Consider the following 16,690-nt stretch of genomic DNA (forward strand, 5'->3'; position numbering starts at 1 on the left):
CCGGGGGGGGGGGGGGGGGGGGGGGGGGGAGGGGAGGGAGGGAGTCTATTAGTTGATTCCCTTCAGGGGAGCCTAGAGAAGAACAAGGCCTGGGGCCAGGAAGTGTTGGACCTCACACCTGAGATAACTGAGTGCTTGTTGATGTGAAAATGTTGGGGTTCGGAGCAAATGGTCCAGAAAGAATTCTTGAAGAAGCCTTCGATGCAAAAAGGTGGTTTTGTTTGTTTGTTTTTAAAGACTTATTTCTAGAAGAGGGGGTTGCCTGGGTGGCTCGGTTGGTTAAGTGGCTGCCTTCAGCTCAGGTCATGATCCCAGGATCCTGGGATCAAGCCCCAGGTTGGGCTCCCTGTTCAGTGGGGAGTCTGCTTCTCCCTCTCCCTCTGCCCCTCTCCCCCGCTCCTGCTCTCTCTCAAATGAAGAAATGAAATCTTAAAAAAAAAAAAAAGGGGGTGGGGGGGGGGGGGGGGGGCAGAGGGAGAGGGAGAATCTCAAGCCGACTCCGGCTGAGCATCCCTGAGATCCTGATCTGAGCGGAAATCAAGAGTTGGATGCTTAACCAGCTGAGCCACCCAGGTGCCCCCAGAAAGGTGGTTTTACTAGAGCATGGGATAGGACCCATGGGCAGAAAGAGCTGCACTGGGGTTGTGACCGGTGACTGATTATATACTTTGAAGTTGGGAGGGGGTTAGGGACAGCACAAGCCTCCAAGGTATTTTGGAAACAAGGTTTCCAGGACCTTGAGGGGGTTAGCTATTATTAGGAAAAGATAATTTATTACTGTCTAATAAAACCTTAGTCATGAGACTCTTCAGATGTATATCAGGGGACCATATGCTTGGAGGATGATTGCCATCATGCATCTTGAGGGGTAGAGATAAAGGAAGTTTCCAGAGGAATTTCTGTATGTTAAAAGAAGACTTACAGGATCCTGGGGGTGGGTGGGGTGGGTTCCGATAGCTAAGATTGCCCTTTGCCCTTAGCAAAGTATTAACACTGAGGCAGCTGAGTTGCTAGAGGAACATCACTGCCTGTTTCAAGGACTTGTCAGGGAGCACTGAGTAGTAAGGACATTTAATTTTTTCTTTGGCCTTTGTTTCCCACATCACTTGTTATCTGGCGTGAAATGATGTAAGACTTTGTTGCTTAACTGCTCCTGCAGGTTTTTTGTTCATTCTTTACACACCTTCTGGTGCCAAGCACTGTGCTGGATCCGCAGAGGGGTGCTGTCACCTCTGCTAGGAGTTCAGCAGTAGGCAGCTTGGCTTGGAGAAGAGAGCACCAGCCTGCAAATCAAGAGACCGTGGGTCTGGTTTCAGCTTTACCACTAACTCGCCAAGGGATCTTGAGTGAGGTTAACACCGCCATCCCCCACCCCCCATCCCTCATCCCTCATCCCTCATCCGCAGCCAGGCTTGGTTCATCCCACATGAAAAATGTAGAAGGGGAGGGTCCTGGACTGTTGCTGGTTTTCCATAGATGAGAACTATCATTCTTTTTAAATGAGGAATTTGTGGGAATAAATAAAATTTGCATGATACAGAGCATAGCTATGTACATTATCTTGTTTGGTCCTTATAAGTCAATCTGAGGGGTGGGCATTCCTGCCAGCATTCTACCTATGAGGAAATGGGGACCAGAAGAGGTTATGTAACCAGCTCCCGAAGTGCTCAGGGAGGCAGAGCTGGGATTTAAACCTGAGTGTGTGTGTCTCCAAGCTCCACACTCTGCCCTCCTCCTCTGCTTTTCTCTTTCATTCTTGGGAGGTAATTCCAAAGCATGGGAGAGCTACCAGGTTTTGGGGGAAGGATCCTTTTCCTTGGAAAGTCTCCATCCAGGGGCAGCGTGAAATGAGACACGCCCATGGTACTATTTCAAAATAATCATCAATCATTTGTGTCCCTACCTGCTTCTTAAAAGACTGGAGCTTTTCAATATATATTGAATAATTGGCAGCTATTACAGGCCTATTAAAATAGAAGTCAGGGGACAGGAGACTAGTAATAACAGGATTTGGGAGAAATGATTTTGTTAAAAAAAAACTAGGCTAAGGCCTATTGTTGCAGTTTTATAAAGTTCATTCTGAGCTTCCTGGCAGCAAGGCAAAAAGGGAAGCTCTCTTACAAGTGTGAGATGTGACCTCTGACTGGGTCCAACGATGATATTTCAATATTTTTAAATAAAAGATGCTGGAATGGGGGATGGTTGTCTTTGGCTATTTATCATATCAATTCTTTTTCTAAAAACCCAGGATAGAATGATAGTTTAATTTTTTGTGGTCTTTTTCCCCCCCCAGGTATTTCTCTAGAGATGTAGAAGAATGTAGTACAGGAGTCATCTGACTCGGGATAGGTTTAGAGCTTGGCAGATCAAGAGTAGAGTCATCAAACATTATTCTGTAAAGGGCCAGATAAAAAATATTTTATGTTTTGGAGAACCTGGCTGGCTCAGTTAGTGGAGCATGCGACTCTTGATCTCAGGGTCAGGAGTTAAAGCCCCACGTTGGGCCTGGAGCCTCCTTGAAAAAAAAAATTTTAGGTTTTGAGGGCAAAAGCAACAACAGAAAATATGTGAAAAAATGGTGGCAGTTAAAAAATGTTATTAATGGCATCAATTTCCTCATCTATTCAATGGGGGAAAAACCTTTGCATAGCTATGGTGAGACCCACTTGAGAAAACCTGCCTTAGTGTCTTTTTTTTTTTTTTTTTTAAGATTTATTTTAGAGAGCTTGCTGGGTGGGGGGCGGGGCAGAGGGAGAGAATTCTCAAGCAGGCTCCCCACTGAGCACGGAGCCTGATTTTGGGGGGGGGGTGCTCAATCTCAGGACCCTGAGATCATGATCGGAGCAGAAACCCAGTCAGATGCTTAACCAGCTGAGCCACCCAGGTGCCCCCGTCTGCCTTAGTTTCTAAGGCCACCTGGCACCCAGCAGTAGGCACTCCACAACTGTTTACTCCGTTCCTTCAATATATTCCAGGGCCTACCTGCTCTGTTCCAATAAAAACATCCAAGAACAGGTCTGGAACTCATTCACACTGAAAGGTAAATCACTAGTAACTGGAAGTACTATGTTTTAGCTACAGCCTAAGGATTAGGTTAGAGCCTTTTTTCTTTTTCTTCTCTTTTTTTAAGATTTTATTTATTTATTTGAGAGAAAGTGAGCAGGAGCAGGGGGAGAAGCAGAGGGAGAGGGAGAAGCAGACTCTGCCTGCAGAGCAGCGAGCCCAACGTGGGGCTCTACCCCGGGACTCCAGGATCATGACCTGAGCCGAAGGCAGATGCTTAAGCAACTGAGCTACCCAGCCACCCCATTTTTTTTTTTTTTTTCCCTTTTTTAAGTTTGTTGGGAGGGAAAGGAGGGTTCCTTTCCAGCCCCTGAAATCAGATTGCACATGTTAACTATTTCCAGGATCTGGACTCTTGGGAAGCCCTTGCTAAAGGCCTTCAACCTTGAGCTCCCATTCTGATAAAAATGCCCCTTGGGCAATGCTGGCCAGCAGATTGCTGAGCAAACCAGCCAGCTTTGGATGGTGATAGTTTTTGCTGTTGAATGAGCCTCCGGTGCCTGGTTGGCTCCCCATTTGGATGATGGTGGAGGAAGCAACACTTCTTGAGACCTGCTTCTTTGATCTGAATATTGAAAATCATCCCCAAGATGTCTCACTGCCAGGGTGTCAGAGTTCTCCAACGTTGGCCTGAATCAGAGAGACACTGAAGGACTTCAGGGACACCAAGGAGACTCTCTCCTCCTCAAAACCCTCCTGACTGATTTGTTGAGGGCTAGCTAATAGGTCTAAACACAGGCCTATTCCATCCTACCTTGGGGATGCAGACACCCAAAAGAGAAGGGCCAAGTGACCGTTGTTTGCATCTAGGATGAAGTGACTGACTGACAGCAGGCTTTTCCTGAGAGAATGAACAGTCAAACAGATAATGGCCAGACCACATATAAAAACAGAACTCTGGGCTGCCTGTGTGGCTCAGTCAGTTGTGTGTCTGAGTTGGTTTTGGCTCAGGTCATGATCTCATGGGTCGTGAGATCAAGCCCCGCGTCGGGCTCCGCACTCGGGGGAGTCTGCTTGAAGACCTCTCCCCTGCTTCCTCCCCAACAAAATAAATGTATCTTAAAAAAAAAAGAAGAAGAAGAAGAACTCTGATCCACAGTTGGCAGCAAGCAGCCTAGGAAGCCAACCTGCTGTCTACAGGTCAGACCTCTGGGAGGAAGTCAGGCCACCATCTCTAGCAACCAGTCCAGGAAGCCGAACCATAGCCCCTGTTAACAGTCAGCCCCAAACACCAGAGACTTGATTAATAGCTAATAGCTTCCCTAACTTTTGTCCCCACTTCCAACTTAGGACCAACCAGAGAAAGCCAAATATGCACACCTACCCATTACAGAGGCTGCCCTGCCTCTAGTTAGCTTCCCTGCTTCTCCCCATGGCAGCAGCTTCCTGTCGTGGCACATACTCGATCTTGTTTCACTGTAATGCTTTCTTGCTCCCCTGCCTGCCTTTGAGTTTCTGCCAAACGTAAGTGACGGTGACTGACTCCCTTGCTATACTAAACTGAATAAATAGCTTTTGCTTGTTCTAAAACAAAAAGGTGCAGGCCAGAGTTGTGGACCTCTGATATAGAAGATTAGTACTGGACTCATGACAAGATCCCAGTCACAGATGAAACCAGACAACAGCTGGGATTATTTTCTTTAACAAACACATGGGGCACTTACTGCATGATGGATGTTATTTTAAACACTTTATTTTTATTTTTATTTATTTATTTTTTTTAAAGATTTTATTTATTTATCTGAGAGAGAGAGAATGAGAGAGACAGCACATGAGAGGGGGGAGGGTCAGAGGGAGAAGCAGACTCCCTGCCGAGCAGGGAGCCCGATGTGGGACTCGATCCAGGGACTCCAGGATCATGACCTGAGCCGAAGGCAGTCGCTCAACCAACTGAGCCACCCAGGCGCCCATTATTTTAAACACTTTAAACTATGACTAATTGAATTCTCCTTAACATCCTGAGAGGTCTAAGCACTGATGATCCCTATTTTACAGATGGGTCAACTGCTCAGAGATTTTCCCAAGGCCACATAGCTAGTGAGAGGTGGCCAGGCCAGAATTTGAATGCAGGGAACGTCCCCCTACTCTGTGCTGTGGCGAGAAAGGACAGGCTCTGGTATTCTCGCTGCATCCCTAGTCCCGGGGCCGTGGCAGGCCTCAGTCGGGCTACCGAGCAGAACAGAGAACGAGTAGCAGAGGTGCCTGTCCAGCCGTGGTGATGACGACTGCTCACACGGGGCTCACTTGGACTCACCGTGTCACTTGTGCCTGCCGCAGGGGACCTCAAGGTGCCAGTGCTGTACCAGGTGGAGCGGACGCGGACGGGGACGAGCTTCTCGGTGCGCTCCGTGAAGGCCGTGCAGCACGGCAAGCCCATCTTCATCTGCCAGGCCTCCTTCCAGAAGGCTCAGCCCAGCCCCGTGCAGCACCAGTTCTCCATGCCCAGCGTGCCCCCACCCGAAGAGCTGCTGGACCACGAGGCCCTCATCGACCAGTATTTAAGGTGAGAGAGCTGGAGGCTCCAGGACACCTGCAGTTGTCACCTGGGAGTGGGTCACGGAATCCTTTAGTGGGTCTTGACCGGCATTTAAAAAAATACAGATATCGGGGCGTATTGTGTGTAGTAAGGGTAAGGCCCCTCTTGTGGATCCTGCGTGTCGATTGTTTGTGGTGTGTGTACCTGTGTGCACGGGCGAGCGTGTTCAGTCATGATGTAAATGCAGAGCTTCTGATTCAGCCGGTTCAGGTACTGTTACAGCTTTACTGACTGTTAAAACATGGAAACACTTCTGTGATCACTTGGTACATATCTCTCTGGTCCCTGAGTGATCCCTCTCCTCCTTTGGGATCACTCATGACCCAGCAGCCTAGGAGGTAATGCCTGGCAGGGGTGACGGTCCCTGTTGCCTTTGCCTTAGTGTGTGTTCAATATTTTGAGTATCACCTGGTGAAATGCATTTCTTGTGGATCACAGCTAATAAAGCTGGGAACATGCTGGGGCAGGGGAAAGAGCTCTGGGTCCCGACACAGGACAGAACAAGGCTTCTGGCCAGGTCTGTGCCTCTGTGAGTGTTCCCCTGCTGTGTGACTTTGCCCGACTCCCCAGCTTCTCAGAGTCCTGCCTCGTCTGAAAATTGGGAATGGTCATGTCTGTCCTGCCTCCTTCACAGCTGTATCCTAAGGAGAGCTCCCCTGTCCTGTGCTGCATGCGGGGGAGGCAGCAGAGTACTGAAGGGATGGATACGGTTTGATCTTTCGGTAAAGGCCTGCGTTCAAATGTAGACTCTGTTTCTGCTAGCTGTGGGAGTTCGGGCAAGTTGCTTTCCCACTCAGCCTCTGCTCACAGTGGGGGCTAATCATAATTCCTACCTCATAAAGCCGTAGGAGGATTAAATGAGGTCAGAGATAATAAGTCACTTCGTGACAGCTCGTGAATTGTAGTTACACCACTACCGACAGAGAGGAGTAAGCACAGAGCCCGGTCTGTCAGAGCTCACAGATGTTCGCTGAAAGGAAAGGCGGACATTGGTCTTAAAGGTCCCTAAATAAGAGAGCTGTGCTGTCCACCTAGGAGGCCACTAGCCACATGTGGCTCTATTAAGATAACGTTAAATAGAACGAACAATTCTGTCGTCACACTAGCCACACTCCAAGCACTCAGTAGCCACACGTGGCTGGCGGCTAGCGGAATGGGCAGTGCAGGTCCAGAACCTTCCCACTGTCACATAAGGTCTGGGGGACGGTGCCTTAGAGGGTGGGGCTGAAAATGGAAACCCTGGTGAAGAGCACTCGGGGTGGCTGTTACCAGGGTGGAGGGGCTTCCCTGGAGATGGGCTCCCCACTCTCCCCCGGGACACGGTCTTCCCAATTGCTTAGGGTTAGGTAGGTTGGTCCCAGTTGCGTAGCCTGCTTCCTGAAAGTTGAGAATAGCGAAGTTGATAAAAGCCTGAACCATGGAGCCAGACTGCCAGGGTCCACATCCTGCCTTCTCCACTTCCTGAGCAAGCTCCTTGAACTCCCGCTGCTTATTTCAGGTCAGTTATTAGAGGGGGGTGATGATAGCGTTACCTCACAGGGTTGTCGTGACAAGGTAGTGTATGTGAAATGCTTAGAAGGGACCCTCTGATAGGGTCCGCCTTGCTACTCCGAAGCGTTAGGAGGTAGGCTGCTGTCATTGTCTACATTTTGCAGATGGGAAGAGAGGCTCGGCGAGGTTACTAATGTGCACAAGGTCACAGGGCTCCTAAGTGGCAGAGAAAGCATTCAGACACTATGCTCTTCTGCCTGTCAGACGGGAGGGGAGCGGTGGGGAAAAGTCAGGAGTCCCCATGGAGGAATGAGGGGGTCACAGAGGCAGCTCAGAGAGGCTCTCCCTTTCCCCTTTATTTTCAGGGACCCCAACCTCCAAGAGAAGTACCGAGTGGGACTGAACCGAATTGCGGCCAAGGAGGTGCCCATTGAGATTAAGCCGGTTAAGCCACCTACTCTGAGCCAGCTGCAGAGCATGGACCCCAAACAGATGTTCTGGGTGCGAGCCCGGGGCCATATCGGTAAGAGGACCCCAAGGACTGGAAGAAAACACTCTTCCAGGGGCTAGGCCTGGACCTTACATGCCCTTTGTAGCACTGGGCGTGTTACTTCCCCTCTGGGCCTGCTGTTTCCTTGTCGGCATGATGGGGAAGTAGCTTCTCACCGGGACCCTGTCCACCGCCAGCATGGGGATAAGGGGGAGGTGACTACGATAATCCCAATGGAGGCCCTTTCTGGGGAAGGCAAGGCACCTTGCGGAGATTCTCCTCCAGGACCCCTGCTAACCACATGGCCTGTGTGCAAGCTGCACCCCTCAGAGGGCTCAGCGTGGGAGACTTAGGGAGTGAAGACTGGATTTCAGACCTCACTTAGCCCTGCCCTCTGCCCATCCCTGCCTCCTTCGTCACCTGTCACACACACACACGTGTCACACACACACACACACACCTTGGGCCAGGTGCCCTTATGCAGTGAGCACTCTACACATCTGTGCACGGCAGCCCCTCTCTGCCTGCCTCCCTGCAGGTCCTGAGCTGTATAGCCCAGCAGCCCAGGGCTGACAGGGCCCCACGCGTTGCAGGGGAGGGCGACATGAAGATGCACTGCTGCGTGGCTGCCTACATCTCGGACTACGCCTTCCTGGGCACGGCAGTGCTGCCCCACCAGTCGCAGCACAAGGTGCACTTCATGGTCTCTCTGGACCACTCCATGTGGTTCCACACCCCTTTCCGAGCTGACCACTGGATGCTCTATGAGTGCGAGAGCCCCTGGGCTGGTGAGTACGGGGCCATGTGGGACAAGGGGGCTGGGGGGGCGTGGTGGGCAGGAAGCCTGCTTTCTTGGGTGATCCTGTGGGGCACTGCCTGTCACTTCCTCTCCTGCCCACCCCAGGCTCTGACATTTTTTTTTTTTAAGATTTTTTTTATTATTTGAGGGAGAGAGAGTGAGTGAGAGCATGAGAGGGGGTAGGGTCAGAGGGAGAAGCAGACTCCCCACTGAGCAGGGAGCCTGATGCAGGACTCAATCCTGGGACGCCAGGATCATGACCTGAGCCGAAGGCAGTCGCTTAACCGACTGAGCCACCCAGGCGTCCCGGCTCTGGCATTTTTGTCTTCAAAATGACAGCGTGAGGCTCGAGAGGGGACACCTGCTCAGCTGAATTTCTGTAGCATGCAGGGAGTGTCAGAGATCAGTTCTAGGCCCGGAAGCACTTCAGATTCTCTCTGTGATCCTGGGCCAGTCTCAGCTCCTGAGCCTCAATTTCCCCATCTAAACAAATAGGGTCGCATGAGAGCAGTGGTAGCTGAAAGTGGTGGCATGTCATACTGCCAGTTGGGGGAGTTTTTTCAAAATAGATACTCAGATTCCACCCCCAAAATTTTGACTCACAGGTCTTGGATGAAATCCAGGAAACTATTATTTTTAAGCACCTCCCTGAGTGATGGGGCGGATTAACCAACTGGTTGGGGGTCAGGACCCTCCGTAGTGTCTAAGGGCTCCGCTACTTGGACCCTTGTGGTGTGCAGGGAAGCCCAGACGTGTTCAGCACTGTCTAGTCTCAGAGCCATGGGCTCCTTTCTGGGGAAGCACACTTCAGATGAAGGCCTTGCTCTATCAAACAGGGACAAAACTTAAGGGATCCTCTCTTCAGGGAAGGGGGACTCTGCAGCACCAGAAGTGTCGCAACGCAGATCAGCGGCCTTGCAGTTAGGACACCTGGTTTGGCCAGCTCCTTATGGCTGAGTGCCTGAGGCTCCCTGGACTTCAGTGTCTTCATCTGGAAAATGGGCCGAGGCCTGCTTCACTTGGCTACTCTGAGAACTAAGTGAGCTCTACTCTGTGTAAGGGAGACCAGCAGCTCCCTCCAGAACCTTCCACTCAGGCCCAAGGCTAGCAAGGGAGTCTGCAGGCGGGGAGGGAGGGTGGCCAGATGTGATGGCCCCAGGTACCCCCCCACCCCATTTTTCCTGGTAGGGGTGAGGATGGGGGTTTTTTTGGTGTGAAATACCGCCCTGGAGGACCCGGTTTGATTTGTTAGAAAGGGAACTGCTGGGTTTCCTACCACAAGTGGCCAGAGTGGGGGTGGATCTGCTTAGCCAAGCTACTGACCTGAGACTGCCCTCAGAATTCTCCCCGCTGTGAGCTTTTTGAGGAAGCCAGTAGATATGTGAAAGTGCTTTTAAACTGTCAAGTGGGGTTCCCTCAGGAATTACCCCCAGGGACCATTCCTAATAGGCTCATCAAACGGCACTTAAGAGACTGGGAGAGGCCACAACACTCGATGTGCCCTTGTATGGGGCAGCCAGACCGGTTGCACCCTTTTCAAGAAGCACGTTTGGTGAAGGGGAAGGCTGTTCTCACCCTTCCCCTCACCCACAGGTGGCTCCCGGGGGCTGGTCCAAGGGCGACTATGGCGTCGGGACGGCGTCCTGGCTGTGTCCTGTGCCCAGGAGGGCGTGATCCGAGTGAAGCCCTGGGTCTCAGAGAGCAAGCTGTAGCCAGAGGGACCAGCTTGGCCTGGGGCTTCAAGGATCACCCTTCTCCCCACCAACTCCGTACAGTCGAGGGCTGGGCCTTCTGTCCCCAAACCCAATAAAGAGACTAATACCACTGGAGCTGCTGGCCTTTAATTCCCCTGGGCCAGACGGCAGCTGTACTCCAGGACTCCAGGGGAAGAGTCCCTGGCCATCCGGCCAAGGAAGAGGTAACGCTGACCTACACTGGGGCATGGTCCCCAGACACTCATGAGCTGGACAGGCTGCATCAGACTTGCTCCCTCCACCACCCCAGGGCAACCCCAGCCAAAGCTTGTCCTGAGCCCAGCTCGATAGAAGGAACATGGTTCCTTGGTGTGCTACAAATTCTTCGTAGGGCTTCTAGGGGTTCCCAGCACCCCCTACAGCTTCCCAACTGCTATTTATGTCCTCCTTACTCACCCCCACCCTCCATCCTGGGACGGTGCCTCTCCCCACAGTGGCCTGAAGTCTAGGCAAAGTCAGTCCAGTACCTCCTTGATGAGCAATTCTTTGAGACTGGGGGGTGGCGTGGGGGTCAGGCCTGCCTCCTGCAGGGCCTGGAGCCGGGCCTCTGATTGGCGTTTGTCCAGGCCCAGGCGCCAGGAGAGCCGGACGTGGGCCTCCAGAAAGGGTGCCAACAGAGGGTGGGGGTTCTTGTCCCCCAGCAGTCGCAAGGCCCTCTCACAGCACGCCCGGGCCTCCCCAGGATCCTCCAGCTCCTGGTGGCACACAGCCAGCCCAGCCAGGGTCAGCAGAGGGCGGTCTGGGCCCAAGGGGGTGCCTAGCTGGGCCTGCAGCTGCCAGGCGTTGGCCCAGAGCGCCAGAGCCTCATGATAGAGGCCGGTGCAGGTGAGGCTCTGGGCCCGCCGCAGCTCGGGCAGCACGAAGAAGTCCTGCAGGTCCGGGGCGAGGCGCAGCTCGGGCACTGCCTGCAGGTGGCTCAAAAACTGCTCGAAGGCCCGGCTGCGGCGGGCGATGGTCTCCGCTGTAAAATTCCGGCGCAGGCGCTTCCGGGGGAATGAGATGGTGGCCATGGGGCCCCGGAACTGTCGCTGCAGGTTTCGGTGCAGCCGCTCAAAGTCCGAGTAGCGGCGCGAGATCTGGGCTGGCTGGCGATCAGGTGGCCCTGGACCCATCACGGCGAGGGTGTAGAGCTGTAGGGAGGGTGGGGTCAGGGCAGGTGTGAGTTGTCCGTGCGCCCCTTCCCTCCCCACACCCACACCTCAAGCTGTGTTCCCCCACTTCTTCCCTTTGCCCCTGAGACTGGGCCCAGGAGGGTGGGAGCTGCTGGGGCGGCAGCCAGGGAGCCCAGTCCCATCTTACCTGAGGCTCGTCTGAAATGACCCAGGCCCAAGGCAGCACGGGGAGAGAAAGACAGAGATGAGCTTCAGTGCCTGGAGCTGCCACCCCTTTTGCCCCTTCCAGGGAGCACTCCCTTCCCATAGGGCAGTTACCTCTTCTGACAGCCCCTCTGGTAAACCAACTGGGAGCTGAAACCCAGGCCGATCTCTTGGGCCTCTGAACCAACCTTCGAGACCAGCTTGGACTTTGTTCCGCTCTGGACACAGAACCCCCACATCCTTAGCCAGGTTATTCCAAAGCAGACCTGGAGGAGAGGTCTTCAGATAGACCCAAGTAGTGATCACTTTGAAGAGGGCATCGGGACACAGGTCCTAACCCCCCGGTCAGCTACTCCCTCGCGGCGTGTCGTCAGGTAAGGCAGTCCCCCCCTTGGGTCTGCTTTCCTCGAAGTGGTAGCCTAGGTCAGTGTCCACTCACAGGTGGGATGCGTATAAGTAAATATTGGTCCTGAGATTCTAGGTGGTATGTGCTGGAGTAAATAACACTGAAGCAGACAGGAAGTGAAACCCCCCCCCCCCGAAACCAACCCCCCCCCCCCAGTTCTCTTTGAATCCTGACTACAGATGAGAAGCTCTCTCAGTTTGGTTTTTAAAACGCACTTCTCGGGCGCCTGGGTGGCTCAGTTGGTTAAGCGACTGCCTTCGGTTCAGGTCATGATCCTGGAGTCCCAGGATCGAGTCCCGCATCGGGCTCCCTGCTCAGCGGGGAGTCTGCTTCTCCCTCTGACCCTCCCCCCCTCTCATGTGCTCTCTCTCTCTCTCAAATAAATAAAATCTTTTAAAAAAATAAATAAATAAATAAATAAAACGCACTTCTCCCATGCTTCTCATCTCCACTTTCAGAAAAGACCTAGAAAGCAAATCTCAGGTCAGGGCCTTCAGGCAACAGCATTCATGCAGGGTTTTAATGACTGCTTTTATTGTATTAATTTTTACGGTATGGCAAGCAAGGCTTTCCAGCTACAGTACTGCTTTGAAGTCTTTTGAACTTATTTACGGAAAAAAATAAGTTTACTTAAAGAAAAATGTTAAGCAAGGAATGGTACAAATAGCATTTAGCTAGGACGAGAATCATGAAGGTGGTACTGGAATGACTGATGTTTGAGAAACGCTGATCAAGATGACCATGAAGCTGCCCCTAGGTCTGAGCACCTGAATACAGATTAATCTGTAATAATGCTGACCCACCAGGTTTAAAAAGGGGGATTAGTTAAGCATGAGATGTTGAAGGCACACTAACACCAAGCCCAGACTTTTCTCTTGAATTTGTTCTGTGAAACTGCCAATATTCTAGCCACCTCTGGTCTATTCTATACTTCTCTCAAAGATTCAGTGTATGTTAACACTATTTAACCTTAAAGAAGTTTATTTTACTCCCGTTCAGTTCTGCACTCCCCAAACATACTGGCTGCAAAACCTTTTTTTTTTTTTTTTTAAAGGAACGGTTATCAGCATTCCAGGGAACCAGTTTCCTGCAAAATACACTTCAGGAAGCATTGTCTAAAATGACCCCTTATATTCATGTAGCTTTTACTTTTATTTTTAAATTTTTGGCAAAAAGGAAACATTTTATATCCATTATCTCATGGGTAATAATGACAGGAGCTCCATGAACTTAGCACCTACCCCTGCTACGACATGCTGTGCTGGGCACTTCACTATGGAGCACAGTGAGGAGGGAGTCCCTGACTCGGACAGACGAGGAAGCAGGCTCCACGGGAAGCAAAGGGCTCAAAGACTTCCCTGTAAATGGTCCAGCTGGGATTCAAACCCAGGCCCACCTAATTCCACAGCCTGGGCTTTCAACCCCAACGGGAAAAGTTAAATCAGGATTTAGGGTCCCCTTTGGACAGAGGAGGGGACCTGTCTCCCCAGACATGAGCCAGGGCATATCTGGCCATCCTGCTCTATCCTCTCATTCTCAGAATCATCCCAAATTTCCCTGCTGCCTGGCTGTTCCTTGGGGTCCCTTTGCTGGTGCGTGAGGCCTGGGACTTTTGCCCCTTAAGACTAGATCATCAGAGTCAATCCCTGCTCAAATTGGAGCAGTCACCCCATGGGCGTGGCCCTTGTTTACTAACAGCAGCAGAAAGGAATGGAGAGGCCCAGATGAGGGACAGGGCTCCAGGCCCCTTTCCTGCTGAGTCAGAAATGGAGGAGGGTGTTGAAGAGGAGGGAAGTCTGAGTCGGCCAGGACTGGCCAAGTCAGGCTGGGTTTCAGGACCTGGCAGACCTCATTCTCCCATGTCAGTTTCTCCTTCCCACAGGCAAGGAAAACCAGACTCCAAGGCCTTCCCCCACATTGCTCTTCATCCCAACCCCTACCCCCTAAATCTAACCCTCAGAACAAGATTATTGTGTACAGTGTCGGTGCCTGGGGACTGATTCACCTGGGCTGTAAGGAGGCCACAACAGGCCCTAGATGCCAGACATTTTCAAGCCAAAGTTAAGTCATAATAATAGACTTTTATCAAGCACTTCATAATGCCAGGCACAGTGCTGAGGGCTCCCTGTGCGCCGTCTCATTTCATTTCTGCAACAATCCTCTGCATTATTCCCACTGCTCGGATGAGGAAATAGGGTCATCAAGGTTCACAACTCACCCAAGGTGAAACAGCTGGTAATAAGTGGGGTCTGAATCAAGGTCTGGATCCAAAACCCATTTTTTTTTAACCACTAACAAATGCAACTTGGGTCTCAGGTCTGACCCAGATATTATTCTTTCCGGTATATCTTATATTTTGCTACAGTTTGCAAGACCTGGGAGGTGGGGCCCACACATCAGTTCTCTTAGTCTCAAAACCAGGATGGGGGGCAGGTCCATAATCCCTCAGCAAGCTAAGTCACTTGCCTAAGGACCTGAACAAATTACATCCCCTTTCTGACCTCAGTTTCCCCATTCCTAAAATACACGGACGGTTTATAACTATACAGCTAGAACCACCGCCGCCCCCCCCCCCCCCCCCCCAGCCCAAGGAAGTTGGGAATCTTCCCTTTCTCTTAGCCAGACTTCTAGACTCACAGCCCAGAGGTTCCTGGACCCTCACTCACCACGTACTTGGAGGGTGGATCCTTGACCACGTTGGCGCTGGTCACCTCGAAGAGCAGCCGCTGGGGCACCAGAGTGTTCCGGGACTTCTTCCAGAAATCCTGCAACTGCCTTGCCAGGGGCTGACTGCCCCGCTGTCCATCAGGTGGGAGGCTCCGATCTGCATGGGGACACGACCAGTCACATCAATGGGCCTGGGGCTAAGGTGGACATAAACCATGTGTGGTGACCTCACTCATCCTCCCAACAGCTGAGACAGGCTTTATTTCCATTCGACATAAATGGAAACAGGGCCAGAGAGGGGCCAAGTGCCAAACACGGTGTCTGGCAGACAGTAGGCTCTAAATAAATATTCCTCCCCCCAAAACATCGCCAGCACATTATTACGATTTGTATCCCAGACCCTGTAAATTTAATGCCCCCAGCAACCCCGAGTTGGGAGTGATTTCCCCCATTTGACACGACGGAAAACTTGGCTCAGAGAGGTGTTGTGACTCTCTCAAGGTCACACAGCCAAGAGATGGCTGGGGAACAGGGCTGGGGTGGAGGCCTAATCGAGCCCCAGGATTCCCGCCTCTGTCTTCGGGAACTCGCCTGCATCTTCTCCCGACGCCCCGTCCCCAGAGGGCAGCGAGTCGGGGCCAACCTCCCCGTCGTCCTCCTCGTCGTCGTCCTCTTCGTCCTCGGCGCTGGTGAAGCTGAGGGTGCCGCTGAGGCGGGAGGACAGGCCCTCGGCGTCGTCGTCCTCCAGCTCCGAGCTCTCCGGGAACTGCTCGGCCTCCGGGCCGGTCGCCGCCTCCCCCGGGTTGTCGCCGGCCAGGGCGTGCCGCAGCCGGTGCAGGAGCCGCGAGGCCATGGCACCCTGGGGGGAGTGCGCGACGCTGGGTCCTGGGCGGGGGCGGGAGGGAGACCCGGGGCCCCGCGCGGGGAGGAGGGGCGGGGCCCAGGCGGCGGAGGGAGGGGCGCCGCGGAGGCCCCGCCCTAGCCCGTTGGGGGGCCCTGCGAGCCCGCGCGTCGCCTAGCGTCGCCCCCCCACCCCCTCCGCGCAACCTAGGGCCGCGCTCTTCCCGGGAGAGGCCAGGACCCTCCCCTCGCCTCTTTCGCCCGCTAGCGCGGCTCTCCCTCCCGCGCCCCGCGGTGCGCTCAGGGGCGCGCGGTTCCCCAGCGTCCGGGGTGCAGCCCCGGCAGCTTACCGAGGCCGGCCGGGCTTCGCCGGGCCCAGGCCGCTCCCAGCGCCGCTCCGGCCGCTCCGGCCGCTTCCTGCCGCCGCCCCGCCCCCGGCCCCGCCCGCTCCCCGGAGCCTCCCGGGAATCCCGGGCCTTTCGCTCCGGGAGGGACTTGGGAATCCTGGGTAGGCCTGGGCGAACCCCAGCGTCCTGCGGGATTGTACCCAATCCCCAGGGGCTCTCTCCCCCCGTGAATCCTGCTAACCGTCCCGAAGACCCAGTCTGTCCCGGCTGCCCCCAATCTATCCCGCAATCTCCATCCAGCACTCTAACTTTCCAAAGTCATGCCACAGTGGGAAGCCCATCTCGCCGGTGAAAAAATTGAGGCCAAGGGAAGACACGTTATCTGATTTGGAGTCTGACTTCGACCCTAGAGCCTAGGTTTTTTTCCTGTGTGAAACAGGAACAATTAAAACTAGTACTAATTTTGCAGTCCTTGTAAGGACCCTGATCCAGTGCCTGGCGCAGACCAGGGGCTGACAGACTGATCAGTTACATAGTGATTATTGTTTCTACGGTCTTCACACGTTCTTATCATCTCATTTGAACCTCACACATAGGAAGTAGCAAACGGGGAAGTGAGATCCAGAAAGGCAGAGTTATTTGCCCAGAGTCACACAGCTTGCCAGAGGTTTCTGAGTGTGGGGCCTTGTAGCCTACCTTTCCTGAGTTCCTCATTCTGTTCTTTCCCCACACAGAAGGCCTGGTAATCTCAGCAGCTTCTCTGAAGGGCTGGCTGTGTTTTATCTTTTACTGGGAGGGCAGCAGTGGGTCAGGAAAAATTTATTGTCACTTCCCGTCAAAAGGCCTTGCTATCAGTTCCTAGCAAGGCAGATATTGTTGGTTATACAATCGAACAAATAAAATCTCTCTGACAGTCCTTCCTACCCTTTTTGCACGGCACAGGAGAGAGAAGTGGGGGGGAAGTAGCTTTGAATGGGAAAC

General features: G+C 53.0%; 2 protein-coding genes across 3 annotated transcripts in view; one reads left to right on the forward strand and one right to left on the reverse strand.

The window, feature by feature from the left end:
- The window catches only part of ACOT8 (acyl-CoA thioesterase 8), a 12,051-nt gene extending 1,845 nt beyond the window's left edge, over positions 1-10,206 (forward strand). Inside the window, exons 3-6 of the mRNA XM_032419720.1 lie at positions 5,341-5,566; positions 7,456-7,613; positions 8,174-8,368; positions 9,973-10,206. Coding sequence (XP_032275611.1) covers positions 5,341-5,566; positions 7,456-7,613; positions 8,174-8,368; positions 9,973-10,091 — 698 coding nt within the window. The 3' untranslated portion in view covers positions 10,092-10,206. The remainder of the gene's footprint in view (positions 1-5,340; positions 5,567-7,455; positions 7,614-8,173; positions 8,369-9,972) is intronic.
- Positions 10,207-10,299: 93 nt separating this feature from the next.
- On the reverse strand, positions 10,300-15,767 carry SNX21 (sorting nexin family member 21). Of its 2 annotated transcripts, XM_032419718.1 has the most exons (4): positions 15,713-15,767; positions 15,114-15,381; positions 14,522-14,679; positions 10,300-11,263 (listed from the first exon to the last, which is right to left on the reverse strand). In XM_032419718.1, exons 2-4 carry the CDS (start codon positions 15,373-15,375, stop codon positions 10,589-10,591), a joined length of 1,095 nt encoding a protein of 364 aa, XP_032275609.1. In that variant the 5' UTR covers positions 15,376-15,381; positions 15,713-15,767; the 3' UTR covers positions 10,300-10,588. The 2 variants fall into 2 exon arrangements, with proteins under 2 accessions (XP_032275609.1, XP_032275610.1); XM_032419719.1 differs by lacking the exon at positions 15,713-15,767 and having other exon boundaries at positions 15,114-15,444.
- Between the last annotated feature and the right edge of the window lie 923 nt (positions 15,768-16,690).

The sequence above is a fragment of the Phoca vitulina genome, unplaced genomic scaffold (assembly GCF_004348235.1).
Source record: "Phoca vitulina isolate PV1807 unplaced genomic scaffold, GSC_HSeal_1.0 scaffold22, whole genome shotgun sequence".
Classification (NCBI taxonomy): Eukaryota; Metazoa; Chordata; class Mammalia; order Carnivora; family Phocidae; genus Phoca; species Phoca vitulina.

What these genes read in the sequence shown, in the direction of transcription:
- SNX21 (XM_032419718.1), bottom strand. Translation starts at nt 15,375, where the DNA reads ATGGCCTCGCGGCTCCTGCACCGGCTGCGGCACGCCCTGGCCGGCGAC. An exon ending in GGCGTCGGGAGAAGATGCAG is followed by an intron (nt 14,680 to 15,113) that starts GCGAGTTCCCGA and finishes GTCCCCATGCAG; the next exon opens with ATCGGAGCCTCCCACCTGAT. An exon ending in ATCCACCCTCCAAGTACGTG is followed by an intron (nt 11,264 to 14,521) that starts GTGAGTGAGGGT and finishes CCCTCCCTACAG; the next exon opens with CTCTACACCCTCGCCGTGAT.